The 16,805-nt window shown below is 35.4% G+C and overlaps 1 protein-coding gene across 2 annotated transcripts in view; it reads left to right on the top strand.

Moving 5' to 3' along the window:
* The first annotated feature begins 274 nt into the window (after window positions 1-274).
* Window positions 275-16,805, top strand: part of LOC129255654 (plasma membrane calcium-transporting ATPase 4-like) — a 33,256-nt gene continuing 16,725 nt past the window's right edge. Inside the window, exons 1-10 of one of the 2 annotated variants that reach the window (XM_064096947.1) lie at window positions 278-428; window positions 948-971; window positions 7,359-7,553; window positions 7,793-7,995; window positions 8,822-9,064; window positions 13,565-13,806; window positions 14,258-14,495; window positions 15,403-15,579; window positions 15,888-16,082; window positions 16,588-16,779. In XM_064096947.1, coding sequence (XP_063953017.1) covers window positions 305-428; window positions 948-971; window positions 7,359-7,553; window positions 7,793-7,995; window positions 8,822-9,064; window positions 13,565-13,806; window positions 14,258-14,495; window positions 15,403-15,579; window positions 15,888-16,082; window positions 16,588-16,779 — 1,833 coding nt within the window. In that variant the 5' untranslated portion in view covers window positions 278-304. Of the gene's footprint in view, window positions 429-947; window positions 972-7,358; window positions 7,554-7,792; window positions 7,996-8,821; window positions 9,065-13,564; window positions 13,807-14,257; window positions 14,496-15,402; window positions 15,580-15,887; window positions 16,083-16,587; window positions 16,780-16,805 lie in introns of both variants that reach the window. The other variant, XM_054893995.2, reaches the window with a different exon arrangement.

The raw sequence follows: 16,805 nt of genomic DNA, 5'->3' as shown, positions 1-16,805 counted from the left end.
AGGAATTGGTGCATTGTAGAAAGCAGCTGTGAAGTGGATGCTAAAATGCCCAGTTATATTTTAGATAAGAATATTTTCAGAATAGCCTACTGCTCCTTACCATTTTGGTGATTCCAAAATCTGATTTTAAAGCATATATTATTTCTTAAATACATCGTAATAATCAACATTTCACAATCACTTTCATACAGAATCTTCCATATATCCATCTCTTGATCTGAACTGATCTCTATTGTAAATCCTTGAAATATTAATCTGCCCTTGTCACAATACAGGAACTCATGTCTTGGAAGGTAGTGGGAAGATGGTCGTCACGGCTGTAGGTCTCAACTCACAGACTGGACAGATCTTCTCCCTCTTGCTTGATGTCAAAGGTCAACGAGGCCAGAAACTGGAGATGGAGGAAGCAGCCATTGGCAATAATGACAGTAAGTTGAATTTTTATTTTTGGCAATATATTTATTTATTTATTTTTTTTTTTCATTTTTATTTGATATATATATCAAAAAATTGAAATATGAGGAAATGCGGAATTAAAACATGATTTGATAAATATATCCTATTCATGTTTATCTTAAACTTTTTGAAGCAGCACTCACTTTTGAAGAGGAATCTCATATTTGATGTTTACAGCTAAAAGAAAAATCAGGATTGAAATGTTAACAAATGAAATAGAGCCATTTCAAACTTATTGCAGACATGTCATGTTTTCACTTACTGTACATGGTGAAAATATTCTGATGGTTTTATTTTTCCCTTGTCCTTCTTCACTTAAATTTGTATTTCTGAAGGAACAAAACCAGAATGCAAAAATTACAGTTTGTATGACTCCTGAGAATGCTGAAAAAATAAAAAAGTATGAAAATATCTGTGCACCAAGTGTTTTTAAAACCGTTCTCAGTTTTTATTGCCAAAGCCTTTTTGACTTATTTCTCATTTCTTGACAGACAAGAGAAAAGTGATATACATAGGTATGATTATCTCTTATTGTGGCTGATCCTCAACTAACATGGTTCGAGAAAAGTTTAATACTGAATGTTTAGACTGTTTTGTGAGGAGCAAACCTAACCGTGGCACCATTTATTAGGACTACAGTGTAATCCAGTGACTTTATATCAAGCTGCCATGCTTACATTGTGTGCTTGGCAACCTGTTTCTGTTATACAGTACATTTTATAAGTTTTCTAGGCACAACAGACTGTAATTATTATGATACTAAAATCTTTCTTTTATTTCAGATTTACAATGCACAATGACTATGGTCTTTTTGTTTTTCACTTATTAAAAGTGCATGTTTTATGTCTAATGCAGAATAACATTTACATTTTCTGTCTTCAAGATATGAGTATCGACTTGAATTGACATAAGTTTTTCTTCAGGTTATCTTTTTAATAAACCTGTCTTGTGTACCATTTGTTTTTTTTTTTATCAAAGTAGCATGATACAAAAGGTGCTTTCATAGTTTCAAACCAGCTAAGTCATAAAAATTTCTCTGAGAAAATTTTCAGGCCTCGAAATACGCGATAATCATTTTCTGCGTTTATACCCACCCGAAACAGACCCTTTTGGTATGTAGAGTTCTTAAAGTCTTGAGCATGCCTTGTGTGGTCTGAGTGGCAGACGACGGCATGATTCAAATTCACTAGCTCACACCATGAAAATACATGTGACCGTTGAAACATCCCTGCAAAAGTTCTTGTTATTTGAAATTCTACCTTTTATTAAGCAGTTATTGTTTTTCAGGAATATTCTGAGTAATTGCTTTAACACTGCCAAAAATACCTGATATTTTCTGATCGGGGTAGATTCATTTCCCAGTCAGATAATACCTGGTATTCTTGGGTTTTTTATTCAGTCTGAAAGCACCTCATGAATCTTATTTGATGCTCATTATCTAGTGAAGAGAGGAAATTAAGATTAAATACTTTTTTTTGATATGGTAATGTGAAGAAAAATAGCCGTACATCCTGTATTTACTGAATTGCCCTTCCTACATATAGAGTAAGTTTGTCAGAAATCTCATCAAATTTTGATCAAGAACAATATCATTTTCAATAGTAGAAGAAGAAGAAGATGGCTGTGTCATTTCAACATTGCAATGTTGTAAATGCCACATGTCTGCAGACTTTTTCATTTATTGTAATCCTTCACTTTTTCACACCAATATGATATTGGAGTGTTCGATATAAAATGAGACCTATATATTCAACAATTTTGTCTGCTTTTGCAATGAAAATATACATGACCCCAAAGATAAAAAGATAAAGCCTTAAATATGTTGCATGATGTAAATGATTAGATCTGATTTAAATAATCTGCATTCACAGTCAAAGCCTCTTGTAGATAAAGGATCTATACTTTAAATAAGTAACTAATGAATTTATAGAAGATTGCATGAAGCAATTCAAATTTTGTACTATTAAAACATGGTATTTTTTTTTCTTTTGTTGGCTATAATTACTAACATGTTAAGAATATTTTGGAACACTGTTTGTCTGATTAAGTGGAATAATGGCAGGTATTAATTTGATTTCAATATGAATAAAGCAACCTTCAACATGCCCTGCTTGGGCGTTCGTTGCCTGGACAATGTGGCATGTAACTGTAATCCAAGATTCATGGGGAAAAGATTAATCAAAGTTAGAGGTTAAAGCCCAGCCTGGTTACCTCTTTCAAAGAGTTCTTTTAAATGTAGGAAAGACCGACAATTGCTTGACATTGGTATCTTTTTTTTTACACAAAACCAAGAATCATAGAAAATATCATAAAATTTACAAGCTTTTTATTTCTGTTTGAGCGGTTTAGATTTTCCCTGTACAAAAACACCTGAGGGAATGCAACAACGCTGACTGCACTTTCAATACGTACAATCAGCAAAATGTCCTCTTCTCTTTCTCGTGGAAAGTCATTGCATTTCCTGATACTTGATTAGTAATGAATAAATAATTGACAAATGACATATGATATCATTGTAAAGCTTACTTCCCTTTCATCTGATACTATCTACATAATTCTCCATTCAGACATGGTTGAGTAAAAGACGATTTGAAGAAAGGATACCATAAAGTCATTTGGTAGATGGTATCTCTAGTTTTAAGAAACAGTTCCATAATTTGCTCTTCAATGTATACCTCAATCAAACAAAATAAACAAGGATTATAAGTTCTGTTTCTATAGAATTATGCTCGCATTTTCATAATATCATTAAAGAGATGCACTTTCACTAATTGCCTCCGGTAGCAATGGTATGGTCAACAAAAGACTTTATTAATGGGTGACTGTAAAAAAATATGGAATTTTAGTTTAAGTCCCAAGACTATCTTCAAACAAAAATATGCTAAATTATTTTGCCCCAAACTGTTTTGTAAAAAAGTTATTGTATTTTGAAAGGGGGTGGTGTTTTGTCTTATGTAAGTTTCCATAATATTGGCTTAATTCAAAATTATCTTTATTTTTAACTTTTAACCTATTGCCTTCTTCCAGATTAGGTATCATACTCCCCCTATTTGTTGATATGGCACACTAATAATTAGGGTTATTTACAGGTCACATATTACTCTCAACAACCCTGCTCTGTTTTCAACTTGGCACGTTCTAGGAAATCTGATATGCAAAATTTACTACGATCTACTCTAAATCCCCCTCCTGGCTACATTCACATTGAGGTTGCATGCATGACGTCTGAATGTGAGGTGTAGATTTATGACAGGGTGGGTGTGATTTACTATTAGATTAACAAGTTTGGAGTTTTGGTCACTTTGATCTGTGTTCTGTCTATTTATCCGTTGGATCGGGGTTTATTTATGATTTCTTTTGATCGTTTGTGGAAACTCATTAACGGTGTAAAATGTATTCCGTACATTGCACTTGTAGTGTTGAGATCGAAGAGGATATTCCTTACAAGCGAGGTAAGAGTAGCCATTGGATGGTTTGCTTTATGAGAACTTTATGGGCTTAGAATAGTTCTGAAGAGGATATGTAAATCAATTTGTTGTGAATGTTATTGTAACAGATTGTCACAAAAGTTTGCTTTAAAAATGAGGAAAGCAACGAAAATCAAAAGAAGTTTTATAGTAGTATTGTTCATTGGGCATTTGTTACTTTTTGTGTATGATATTTCTTGGTTACAGTTATGCTTATAAAATGCATTAAGTAACTTTCTTTAGGATTAGATCAATCAATGCAATAGCTGCATAAACATTGATTGCCTGGTTATTCAGATGTTTATGGACTAATATTATTTACAGCTACATGTTTCTTACGGGAAGAATTTCTTGAAGAAAAAAAATTGCAATGTGTTTTTTTCTCTAAAAAAGGAAAAGAAGTATATTTTTATATTGTCAGTCAGAATAATTCAGTAAAGTGAATGATTAGACATACACTTAATGATTTTGTATCTCCATAATTTCCTTTAATAACTCAATTTAAAGAATAATGAAATATAGATAAAAAGCCGTTTCCAGTGGCATCATAACGTTCTGTGCAGACAAATTGAGGAGGGGTGAACTATTTAAAACAATTGCTTAACCCTCAACTCTATATTTGAGTGAACCAGTCTGGCGCCAGTGGAAGTTGATCTTTTATCTAAAATATACTTGTTGTTGATTATAATTAAAAAAAAGAGAAAAATCTCAATATTTGCTTACATCCTTACTTCAGTGAAAATCAACTTCTATTGAGAAAACCAAAAAAAAAAAAAAGAATTCAGAGAATTTTCTTTGTTCCTCACTAATGTGGTCTATTAAAACATTCAATATAGTAATTGTTATTACGGTACATGTAAAATGGATTTTCAGTGTAGAGGAAAATGAGAGTGAAATAACTTGGTATTAACAACTCCCCTTTGAAGTTCAGTGAACAGTTGTATTTATTTATTTGAAAAGTCCACATTGAGATTACGCATAGCCTATATACATCCCTTTAAATACTTACCTTTTTGTTTTGCTTTCATACAAAATCCTATACAGGGATATCAATTTGGATTCATGCCAGACGTGTAGGATGTATATCATCTGAATCATATCATGTTATTTGCTTTGTTTTTGTAATTTACTTAATATAGTTTGAGTAATGGGTGTTATATTTAGATTTTTTTATTCATGTAAACATAACTTCACCTGGATGTAATGTACCTAGGCATTAAGGTAATTTGATATTGATCTATTTCTGGTTTTGATATGATACATGCTGATATGATAATGCAGTATATATTCAGTGGTGATTTGGTGAGTGTGTATCTCCGCTTGTATCATGAGGAATTTAGATGTTACATTTTCTGATATATTTCTAGATACTTTGGGGAATGTCAGCTCTGAATTCCATTGCCAGGTGCAAAAAAAATGTGTAGGAAGTTACTGGAAATAAGAATAGATGAAGAGAAAGTAAAAAGAAAAATGAGGAAATTGCTTAAGCAAGTAAGCATTATTTAGCTGGATAGAGGAAAAATTGATGGAAAAAAAAAAAAGAAATATAAAGTATGATAATGTTTATTGATTTTACGGTCCAAATGGAAGTAAACATAGGTTTCTTGAATCTCCAATAGTTAAATTGAATATGTTGTAACCAAATGTATGTCCGATACAAACACCTTAATCTCGAGAAGAGGGAGTGTCAGTTATGTATTGCACCTAGGTAGATTAATTACTGAGCGTGAAATAAAAAAATATATTTGTGTTAAGGTTTTAAAGAGGTAACGCCCCTTTAGATTGAAGGATTAAGTTTGAAAATGAAAGATGATACGGAAGCCCTGCTATCACGAATCATTTTATCGGACAAAGTAAGAATGTGAGAGATTAGTTGGAATCCTGATATGCTCCTGCCTGTACACAGGGTGTTGACAAACATACATGTAGCAATGCAGTACAGAGGAGATATCATGATCCACTTCAAATCAATAAGATTCATATTTCAACTCTTCTTTTATTTCTTTTTTTGTTGTTTTTCTTATTACTTTTTTCTTTCCTGTTTAGCGTAAAGTCCATTGCCAAGGAGTAATTAACTTTATTTATGGTGCCAATTTATAGTATTTTATTTTCATTGACAAGTATGTCATACATATCCCATGTTTTAACCTTATAAAGATATTCTTTCGACTTCGAGTAAGTTATATGCAAAATTATAAACTTTGTAATGCAGGGAAATATGACTTTCATATTCTTATTAATCAGATAATCCAGCTTTATATTGAACTTCTTATTAAGTAAAGTACAGAATTAGAAGGGTATTGTAGACACGTGAAAAAAAAAATGAAATCAAAGATGACTGTGAAATATATTATGATCATTATGCATATGGACTTCTATTATTTTTTCTTAAAAAGCACAATCTCTGTGATGGAGTGGCAGACAATTCATTTCCTCACCAATAAGAGAAACCTCTCAATTCATTAACCAGACTAGCAACTTGAAAATAACATTTCCGTAAAAAAATACAACTTTTTTAGGTTTGGTATATCTATAGCCATTCTGTTGTATCTTTCTGCTTTCACGACACTGAACTTGTGACAATGGCTGACTTGCTAGGGACTTGGAATAGACGGGAAGCCCTCAGTCCCAAAAAAGAATATCTCTGAACTTGCCATGCCTCAATAACATGTCCTTATTTTGTGCCATTCACAGGAATGTTCAGACAATTTTGAAGTGAGTGACAAAACCTTGTTCCTGTTGATGATGGAAAAGTGCACAATCTTTTGCCTTACCTTGTAATTTGCATTTACACACCACGAACTTGGAGAAATTTATATTTCTTTTATCTTTTTTTCAGGTAGTAATTTTTTTTTTTTTTTTTTTGGGGGGGTACATTTCGAATATTATTAATTTGTGAACACACCTTTTGAAGGAAACTTGAACAAGGAGGATAATCCTTGCTGATTGATTGAATAGTGTTGCTTCCTTGACAGTCAATAGTTACAATCCCCATACTTTGTAGAGAAGGCTTAGTTACTTCAAGTTTGCACAAGAAAAGTTGTTTGAATTTTGAATTCTTAAAGCTTTTCTGAATAGAGCGGAGTAGTGACAATGATTTGATTTAAGAAGGGATTGTACATTTTTCAGTTTACTTTTTTATTATAATATTATATTAACATACGTTGATGCATATGAATCGTGTATCCACCTTTGTTAACTGAGCTGAGCTGATCTAGGTCAGTAATCCTTTTACAAAAAGGACAGTTAAGTTTTCAAGTTGAGTTATACCTTGAATTCTTCATTATTTTAATACTTTGTTTTTTCCTCTTTTTTTTTCATTCCCTTTCTCCGTACATCCCCATTTCCACTCATGTCTCTCTTTCTTTCTTTCTCACACCCTCCTCTCTGTTGCCCTCCCTACATCTTCCCAATACTCTGTCTCCCATGCTACAGCTAATAATGTGCCAGTTGATGGTAAGGCTGCTGATGGCAACCTTGATACAGAAGTTCCAGACACCACACCAGGGGAGGCCCCTCACGCTGGCAAGAAAAAGATGGTCATTCCAGAGAGGGATGAGGGCATGTCAGAGGGGAAATCAGTGCTGCAGGGCAAGCTCACCAAATTGGCCATCCAAATTGGATATGCAGGTAACTGTACCTTGAAATTGAATTTCCCTTTTACATCTGCCCTGCGCTAATTGTCTAACATCAAGTTCAGTTTGAAATATGAGAGTGAGAGAGAATTCTTGACAGTGATATTCTACAACTAATTCATGACCATGTTTGAATGAAACATTTTTATGTAAAGTTGTCCCCAACTACAGAAAGTTCATTCTATGAGATGTTTAAATGACTTAAATTTTAAAATTTCCAATCTTGCTCAACAGGTTGTACTGTTGCTGTAGTGACCACATTGGTCTTAATTATCAGATTTTGCATCGTGGAATATGGTATTCACAAGCAAAGCTGGGACAACAGTCACCTACAGGAGTTTGTAGATTTCTTCATCATTGGTGTGACTGTGTTAGTGGTAGCTGTTCCTGAGGGTCTCCCCTTGGCTGTCACAATTTCATTGGCATATTCTGTCAAGGTATGTACATATCAATACTATTTTTTTAACTTCTTACTCATGCTCCTCTGCTCTAGGCTTATACCCCTTTCATAAACCTATCCTCCAATTAGCCGCCTAATAGTAATGCGGATAATTCAATAAAAATTGCGTTCACAAACTCCGAAAATTATCCGCATTATTTTTACGAGCGCCCGTCCTGAAAAAGGCGGATAATCGTCATGACAACTGGACACGCCCCCTCCGATGCGGTTGTGTTGGAAAAGGGTGACCTTGTGACCGCACCATGGCAATTATCCGCATTATTTGGAAATACGTTCATAAACTCAAAATCTTGTCCCGATGCTGCTATTATGCGGATAATTGCAGCATCAAAATAATGCGGATAACTCTGGTCCTCCTCCGATTTTACAACCAAATTATGCTGCTATTAGCCGCATAATTGGGTTTATGAAAGGGGTATTAGTCATCTTTTTGATAAATTTCTTTCAATAAATTCATCTTCTTGTCCATATCTTTCTGTATTTCCTCCAAATTTTCTTACTTTTCTTATTTCTCCTGTGCCTGCGTCTCCTTCCCTTTCCAGATCTTCTTTCTTTCCCCACTTCATTGTAGTTATCTTATTTTTCATCATCTTCTTTGTCATTTTCATTTTTTTCATTATGTTCTCATGTTATTTGTCTTCATTCTTTTCTTGTCCTCTGTTGTCTTTGTCCTGAAAGCTCACATATATCTTTGTCTACCTCTTACCATTTATATATCTTTTTTCCCTGTAAAAAATACTTCAGCAAACATGCAATCTTTTTCATTTTCTCCAACATGATCCACTTACTCTCCCCATTTACAGAAAATGTTGCACGATAACAATTTGGTTAGGCATCTGGATGCCTGTGAGACAATGGGTAACGCCACAGCCATCTGCTCCGATAAGACTGGTACTCTGACCACCAACAGAATGACCGTTGTTAAGAGCTACATCGGACAGAAGATGTACATAGAGACACCAGGTAACAGTGACATTGACAGTGAGGCCAGACATCTCCTGGTGGAAGGAATCTCAGTCAACAGCAGCTACTCGTCTAGGATTCTAGTAAGTAAAACCTTGGCATAAACCTAAAAAAAGGAAAGGCTGAAGATTTCATAAAGAAGCCAAAGCTACAGAATTCATTAAATAAACATAACCTGATAAAAAAAAAAGCTGTGGAAAGTTTCTTGTCAGTTATTTGAATGACACAACTTATGTCGCTTGGTCGTATAACCTCACTAATTAATGGATCGGACCATTAAATCTCTTGATTGCTTGAAGGAATTTGTATTTCATGGTTATTGATATCAAAGTTTCAGTAAATAGTACCGTGATACACTCCACTGCTTTGTTGGAATGATGACACGTCCTAAGGTTGATCACCTCCAGTGCTGACACTTCCGCTGTGTTGGCTTCATCAGGAAAACACAAGGTGCTCCAACCTGCCAAGGTCTCACTTCCACCTGATCAGATCAAACCAATCTGTATCAGTCCTTCGAGTTTATAATTTTGTGGAGCTCAATAAATCACTCTCCTTATTCAGAATCGCTCTCCTTGAGGAGCTCAAATCAATTCAATACAATATATGTATGATAAATTGTATATTTTTCTTAACATCGTATATGCAATAGCTGTGTAGCTATTAATTAATCTGTGGTGAAACTAGGCCTGGGTCAATACATTTACAAAATATCGCGCTCCTGCTTACTGTACAAAAAAATTGCTAAAATTTCACATTTTACATCTTTAAATCCATGAAATGGCCATCTATTTTCCATAATTCCTTGAAATTATTTTGATTTAGTTGAAAACTATCAGAAAAATTAAGAATATTCACCTCTTTCCCGTTTCTGATTTGAATTTACACTTGGTAAATATTGTAGTCCCACATGTAGACTTCCATGGTGTTGCCATGAAAATCTACATATGGGACTACAATATTTACCGAGTTTAAAACCAAATCAGAGTCGGGAAAGAGGTGAATATTCTTCATTTTTTCGCGATTTTTTGTTCTCCTAATTTTTTTTTAGGAGCGTGGTAGGAGCGCCGGCGCAATCGCGCTCCTCAAAAATGAAGGTCTGCTGTATCACTGAGATTTAAATATAGCAACCTGGGCCCCGTAACAAAAATCTTAAGTGTTTGATCATGGGGCTGAGTTCTAAGATTGATAGCATTGACTATTATGCATGATCGATTTTAATAATCAGCATCAAGATCAATCGCGAATGTGTGTTTGAACCCATCTCATTTCACAATGGCTCCCAGGTTCTACATGTATCCAGGTTGTTACCAGGTATACTAGAAGCTTCCAAATAAGCAAGTTTAGTGACTGGCGCTTGCCTCAGTCAATCTATTGCAGCATAATTGTAAACATGGTTGACTGCAATGCCCATCAAATCAAATAAAGAGAGTGAGAGAGTGCTCTTTTGATGTCAGTTGTCTTAGGACCCTTAGGGTAAAATGTCCATCTGACCACTATGTCTCTTAATAGGGTGCAACAAAAGTTTAACAGGTATTGACAGCTGTGATTGACTTTGCCCTTTTCTTCAACATGACGATACTTCAGTAAGCCCATTTCAGACTGTGTTAGATGTATTCTTAGAAAGGAATATGCCTTTATCAATAAGTGAGGAGTGGAAAATTATAGAGATGCCGATGCCCTCATATTCATAACTTGTCCAGAAAGCAGATGAGAGTGAGGGTGGGGCATGCCTGAGTCTTCTTCCTTTTCTTAATAACCCCTCTAGAGAGCTGTAAAATGGCCTGTTGAGAATCGTTGAGATTGGAGTACATGTGGTGCTACATGTCAGCTTCTGTTTCATTTTATCACTTCTCCATGCTCAAATGGCTGGACATGTCCAAAATAACCTAGTGTTCATTGGGATGTGAAATGTCTTGTGACAGTTCACTGAATCATTTGCATCCTTGTAGCCTCCCACTGTGGATAAGAAGAAGCAGCAATCCTTTCAAAGCACTACTCTCTTGTTGATGGTCCGTTGAAGATCCTGCTTATAAGAATATCAAATGGGTGCTTTCAAGTTTAGTGTTTACCGCTGGTGTTGGTGTTTAGCTAACTTGTGCACCAGCTTCAACACCACCTTATATGAAGCTGGTTCTGGGACTGATGTTGATTGGTCAATTCAAGTACAATATTTACGGCCGGTGTTGGTTTTTAGGCCAAATGTACATCAGCCACAGTACCGTATTGAACTGAGGCTGGTGTAAAGACGTCCTTATTTGGTAAATTCAAGTTTGAAAAGCTGGTATTGGTGACCGAACTTGGAATGAGGATTGGTATCTTAGAAACTCATGTTCAGTGTTAGTAGCTGGTTAAGGTAGACTGATTCATATATGATGGGGGGATCTAAAGCTACGCACTTTTTTTCCAAACGATAAAAAATATGCCAATTTTAATACTTGAACAAATTATCTTTCACTAATTAGTAATAAATGTTCTAAATATGCAGCCACAGCTTCACACACAGAGCTAGAGTGCGCATTTATTTTGCCATTGGAATTGCATGCGTGATAAGTTGTGCATAGCTTTAGGACCTGCATAGCTTTAGGATCCCCTACCATACTCTAAACACCAGTAGCAACATAGAACTTGATGTGGCCCAATATATAATCTGCAAACACTTTTCTACAAGGTTTTTGTTTTCTCATTATTCCATCATTCTCTCCAGAAAACCCAGTAATTTTTGTCTCTTTGAATTGATACCTGTTAACCTTAAATGATACCTTATAGCAATTTTTGAATAATGTTTTAACTTAAAATGAAATAAAAAATGGTAGAAACAATGATTTAAATTATGAATTATGTAAGTGAATGAGCAGATTACTGATTACCATAGTCTGTATGTCTCAGAGGGTAACATCTATTGCAATGAGTAGACAATGTTCATATTGGTGCAATAAACTGTGCAATCTAATGGGTAGTAAAGAAACATACCGCTCTAGGCATGTTTTCCATGTTTTTATCCGCATGAGTCACTCCCTTAGACATGTAGTTTTGAAAATCAGACCCAATTTCAAATTACCCCCTTTGCTAGGTTTATTTTTCTACCTCTATCAATACCAGGGCCCTTTAACTCAAAGCTTAGCAAATGATCAAAAAGTTTTTTTTTTAAATGATTGGTTTCATGTATTGATCAGTGCAATCAAAATTGTAAAAATCAACTGTATGATTAATCACAAACCTCTAATGGGGCCCAGAATATCAACTGAATTATGCCCACAGTATGTATGGCACTTTTTTTTCTGATAATTGTATCATTTTTAAACAGTACGCATATATAGCAAACATTCGTGAAGACTATTCTAAGCTAGCCTATATAAAGCAAATATGAAAAGTCAGATTCTTTCCTCAAGAGGTCTGGGACCTCTTGATGAAAGAATCTGACTTTTCATATTTCTAATGTTTATGATAATTTAACTACTTTTGACTAAGATTAATCCCTATTCTTTTTCTCATTAGAAAGATTAGGAGGTCTGCCAAACTGCTTTCAATGTCAGTTTGGGAGACTACATGCACATGTGGTCCAGACATTCATGCATGCATGTTAACATAGCATGTATCCCAACATGCACATGTCTCCCTATCCTTAAAGCATGTCCATATACCTTCACATACTGGTGTGAAGAAAATAATGACAAGATGAAGCCCTAAGGCATTGTTTTCTCATTTAGACTATCGATCCATAACTAGCCAATCCCAAGTCCTACATTTATTTGATAAGGATTATTTTGAGTGAATGAAGAAGTTTAATGAAAAAATGAGGGAGGAGAGAAGAGTTGGAAAGGGAAAATAAAATACTCCCGAGGGAGGTATGTTCTAGAATCGCTGCCAACCAATGAATGTGCACATTTTACAAGCATGACTGGTATAGAAGCAAAATATAATGTGCCACTTTAAAGGTGTATGTGATGGTTTTAAGGGTCCTGTGGGGTGTTTCTTAAAGCTGTTCGTAAGTTAAGAGCGACTGGTGATCTTTTCTTGCGTGCTAATGCTAAGCCATCGCTAATGAACATTTTGGTGTATACCATTTACCACAAGAAAGGATCACCAGTCTTTCTTAAAGTCGCTCTTAACTTACAAACAGCTATATGAAATGGCCCCTACTTGTTGGATTCTTTTCTACTCATACATGATCTTCATGTACAGCGTTCAAATGAATATGTGACCATCCAGCTCAAATCCTACAAGAAGACACCCTTGTAGATTATGTATTTCTTATGCAAGAAATAGTTTTGTGTTGTTTTGGGGTTTTTTGGTTACTCAAGCATGAAATGAAATCAATCTCAGCAGTTCCCATCAACACTGGCTTTAAAGAATTTCTTGATAATAGCAATTTTTTTTGTTTTTGTTTTATTTTAGCTGGGTGGTCATGTATACATGGATAACAGAACATAACAGGGTTGGGTAGGCATTATTGGCCGGAATGTTAGCATTACTTGTGAGGGGTACTTCCTTGCTGCAGTCGAAATCATATTCATTACATGGTAATATCTTTTCCGTTGTTCATGATATTCTACTCATACCTATTCTCTGTTGTTCACATGCAGCCTGCAGAACATCAGGGTGAAATGCCTCGTCAAGTTGGCAATAAGACAGAGTGCGCCCTCTTGGGTTTCGTCCTAGATCTTCATGAAGAGTACCAGCTTTCGAGGGATAGATGGCCAGTAGAGAAGTATGCCTGTGTATACACCTTCAACTCAGCCAGGAAGTCCATGAGTACAGCCGTCCCTCTTGCAGAAGGTGGCTTCAGGCTATACTCCAAGGGCGCTTCAGAGATCATGCTGTCAAAGTAAGTAGCACTGAAGCCACTTATTAGACAAAATTCCTTCTTTTTCAAAATATTTTTGTCCATGGAAAAACACCCTATTTTGTGCTTTCAAACTAAGTCCTTGTTAAGTAAGGATACCATTTTCAAGGCAAAAGTAGGAATTCCTACAATATCCAAATTTCTTTAGCTATAAAGAACTTCTGTTATATTTATTTTTGCAATATGGCTCATTCTTGATGATTTTCCTAATTTTTTATTAATTCCAAGTGGCATCTCTAGATCAGAAGACATAGTTGTTGTAAGGACTTTTAAAAAGACGACAGACTGAAATCTTGGGAGGGGTGGAACGGTAGATGGGGTTATGTTTTCATCCATCTTCAAAGGTAGTGACAATGTATATTGTATATAGAATCTGGTATCGTGTTTTCAAAAGTGATGAGTAGAATGGTGCAAAATTATTTCTTGTTACTAGGTGTGAATACATTCTTGATGAGTCTGGTCAGGCACAACCATTTCCTGCCAGTGATAAGGAGAAAGTTGTGAAGGAGGTGATTGAGAAGTGGGCTATGGAAGGTCTAAGGACTCTCTGTTTAGCCTACAGGGATATCACCAGGGACAAACCTACACCCCAGTGGGAGATGGAGAGTACCGTAGTCAAGGAACTCACCTGTATTGCTCTGGTTGGCATCGAGGATCCAGTCAGAAATGAGGTATGGCTCAAAGTTTCATGATACATGGATCATTCTATATATATTTATAAGTATTACAATTTGATATCTCAACCATGATTTTGGCTTGAAGATTCGCACACTTTCACTGTTTATATGATTTTTTTAATGGGAAATTAGCATGGATGGACAGGCTGCGTACTGTATCTGTGCCCGGGGGTCAGCAATGCTTTGGAACATTCAAACGCAAACTAGTTTGTTAAAATCTGTTACACACTTGTTTGTAATTTGATTTTCTATTCGGGTTGGGTAGTCACTGGCTACTGACGGCGTATGCAGTATGCAGCTGGTGTTTTTTATGATGTCATGAAATACCGTGGAGCTTGTGTAGAGTTGTATGGCTGTGGGTCAAAACATGATTTTTATGAATTGTAATTTTTTTTCAACATTTTCTTTTAGACCCACAGATCGCTTCTGTTACAATTCTACCATGTTCTGTGTCTCATATGATTACCAAACTCTAAAGGTTCATTCATCTTTGGTCTTAAAAATCTTAAATCTACTCTAAATTTATGTCAATTTTTTAAATCCCAATCCTATGTTTTCATCCATTGTTACAGAAGATGGTACATTGAAGATGAATCTGTAGGATGATTACGAGGATATCAGTTTTCATTTCATATTCATAGTTTGATAATCAAGATTGATGTATCATCCTAAAAAATGAGATATTGGCCTGGTGATTAGAAAGTCCCAATATCTGTTATCAATCCAGTTTCAGTGTCAAGATAGCTAGTTTGAATGGTCTATAGACTCAATGCCATTATCACTTTGGAGGAAAAAATCTCAGATATAGAAGATGAGTAATAATCCTATCTGTAGTTGATATCAAATCAATATTTACTGTTAGCGTTTGGTAACACGTATGTTTTTTTGTTGAATTTCATAGGTTCCACCAGCCATTGCAGACTGCCAGAGTGCAGGAATCACAGTCCGTATGGTGACTGGTGATAATGTGAATACAGCACGCTCCATTGCCGTCAAGTGTGGCATCCTGAAGCCAGGAGATGATTTCCTGGTACTTGAAGGAAGGGAGTTCAACAAGAGAATCACAGAAAATGGAGTCGTAAGTAGCCTCTTGCAGTTCAAATATTCTTGATGGGACCATGCTTGTATGATGTCTAGTGTAAAAAAAAATATCTGTAAGGTGCTTAGAGACGTTCCGATGTATAAAGCGCTATATAAAGGTGGAGTATAATTATCTTGCTTATATATGCATTTAAAGACCAAATTTATACCTATTGCCCTGTTTAAGCCACTATATAACATTACATGGTGTTATATGACTATATGTTTTTTATCATTGAAATAAAATTGGTTATCATCTCACTTTGCTGCAATTTCACCTGGCAATGTTGTAATTATGTTCTTCAGATCAAGCAGCATCTGTTAGATAAGATCTGGCCCAAACTGAGGGTGTTGGCCCGCTCCTCACCTACAGACAAGCACACCTTGGTCAAAGGCATCATTGACAGTAAGCTAACGGCTAACAGGGAGGTAGTAGCGGTCACAGGGGATGGAACCAACGATGCACCAGCTCTCAAGAAAGCAGATGTAGGATTTGCCATGGTAAGAAATTATCTTTATGACCTCTGACATTCAGCTAGTTTGTGGTAGCAAACAAAAGACATTGATACTTCTGAAGTGATAGGAATTAACAAACTCTTTGACTCTCAGCAAGTGATAATCACATTTTCCTTTATTTTGTGTAACTTTCATTTCTCCTACTCATCGTTAATCAAAAAGTAGTTTAGATGTACGACGCAACTTCTGTAATGCACCAGTTTATTGATTATGAAGCATATTCTCCTCGGTATACATGCATCATGTTGAAAAGGGGGTTTGGACTTTCAAACGATGCAATCTATCAATCACACATGAAATTATCCAACTTCTTGATTTGTGACATTAAATTTTTCAGGCATGGCATCAAGATATTTGAGAGGAAACTGGCCCAAAATCATTGAGAGAAATCTACATCACTAAGAATATAATTTTCTTTTAATGTGTTACTAATTTTTGTAAAGGGAATAGAGTGTCTGAAATATATCATCCTATTCCTCTGTTTTATCAGGGTTTGGCTGGTACCGATGTAGCCAAGGAAGCATCTGATATCATCTTAACAGATGACAACTTCACCAGCATTGTCAAGGCTGTTATGTGGGGGCGTAATGTCTACGACTCCATTGCCAAATTCCTCCAATTTCAACTTACTGTCAATTTAGTTGCTGTTACAGTAGCGTTCGTTGGAGCATGCACAATCAATGTAAGTAGTGCTTGGGTTTTTTTAAT

Source organism: Lytechinus pictus, chromosome 3 (genome assembly GCF_037042905.1).
Source record: "Lytechinus pictus isolate F3 Inbred chromosome 3, Lp3.0, whole genome shotgun sequence".
In the NCBI taxonomy this organism is placed as follows: Eukaryota; Metazoa; Echinodermata; class Echinoidea; order Temnopleuroida; family Toxopneustidae; genus Lytechinus; species Lytechinus pictus.
This window is presented reverse-complemented; position numbering and strand designations above follow the sequence as displayed.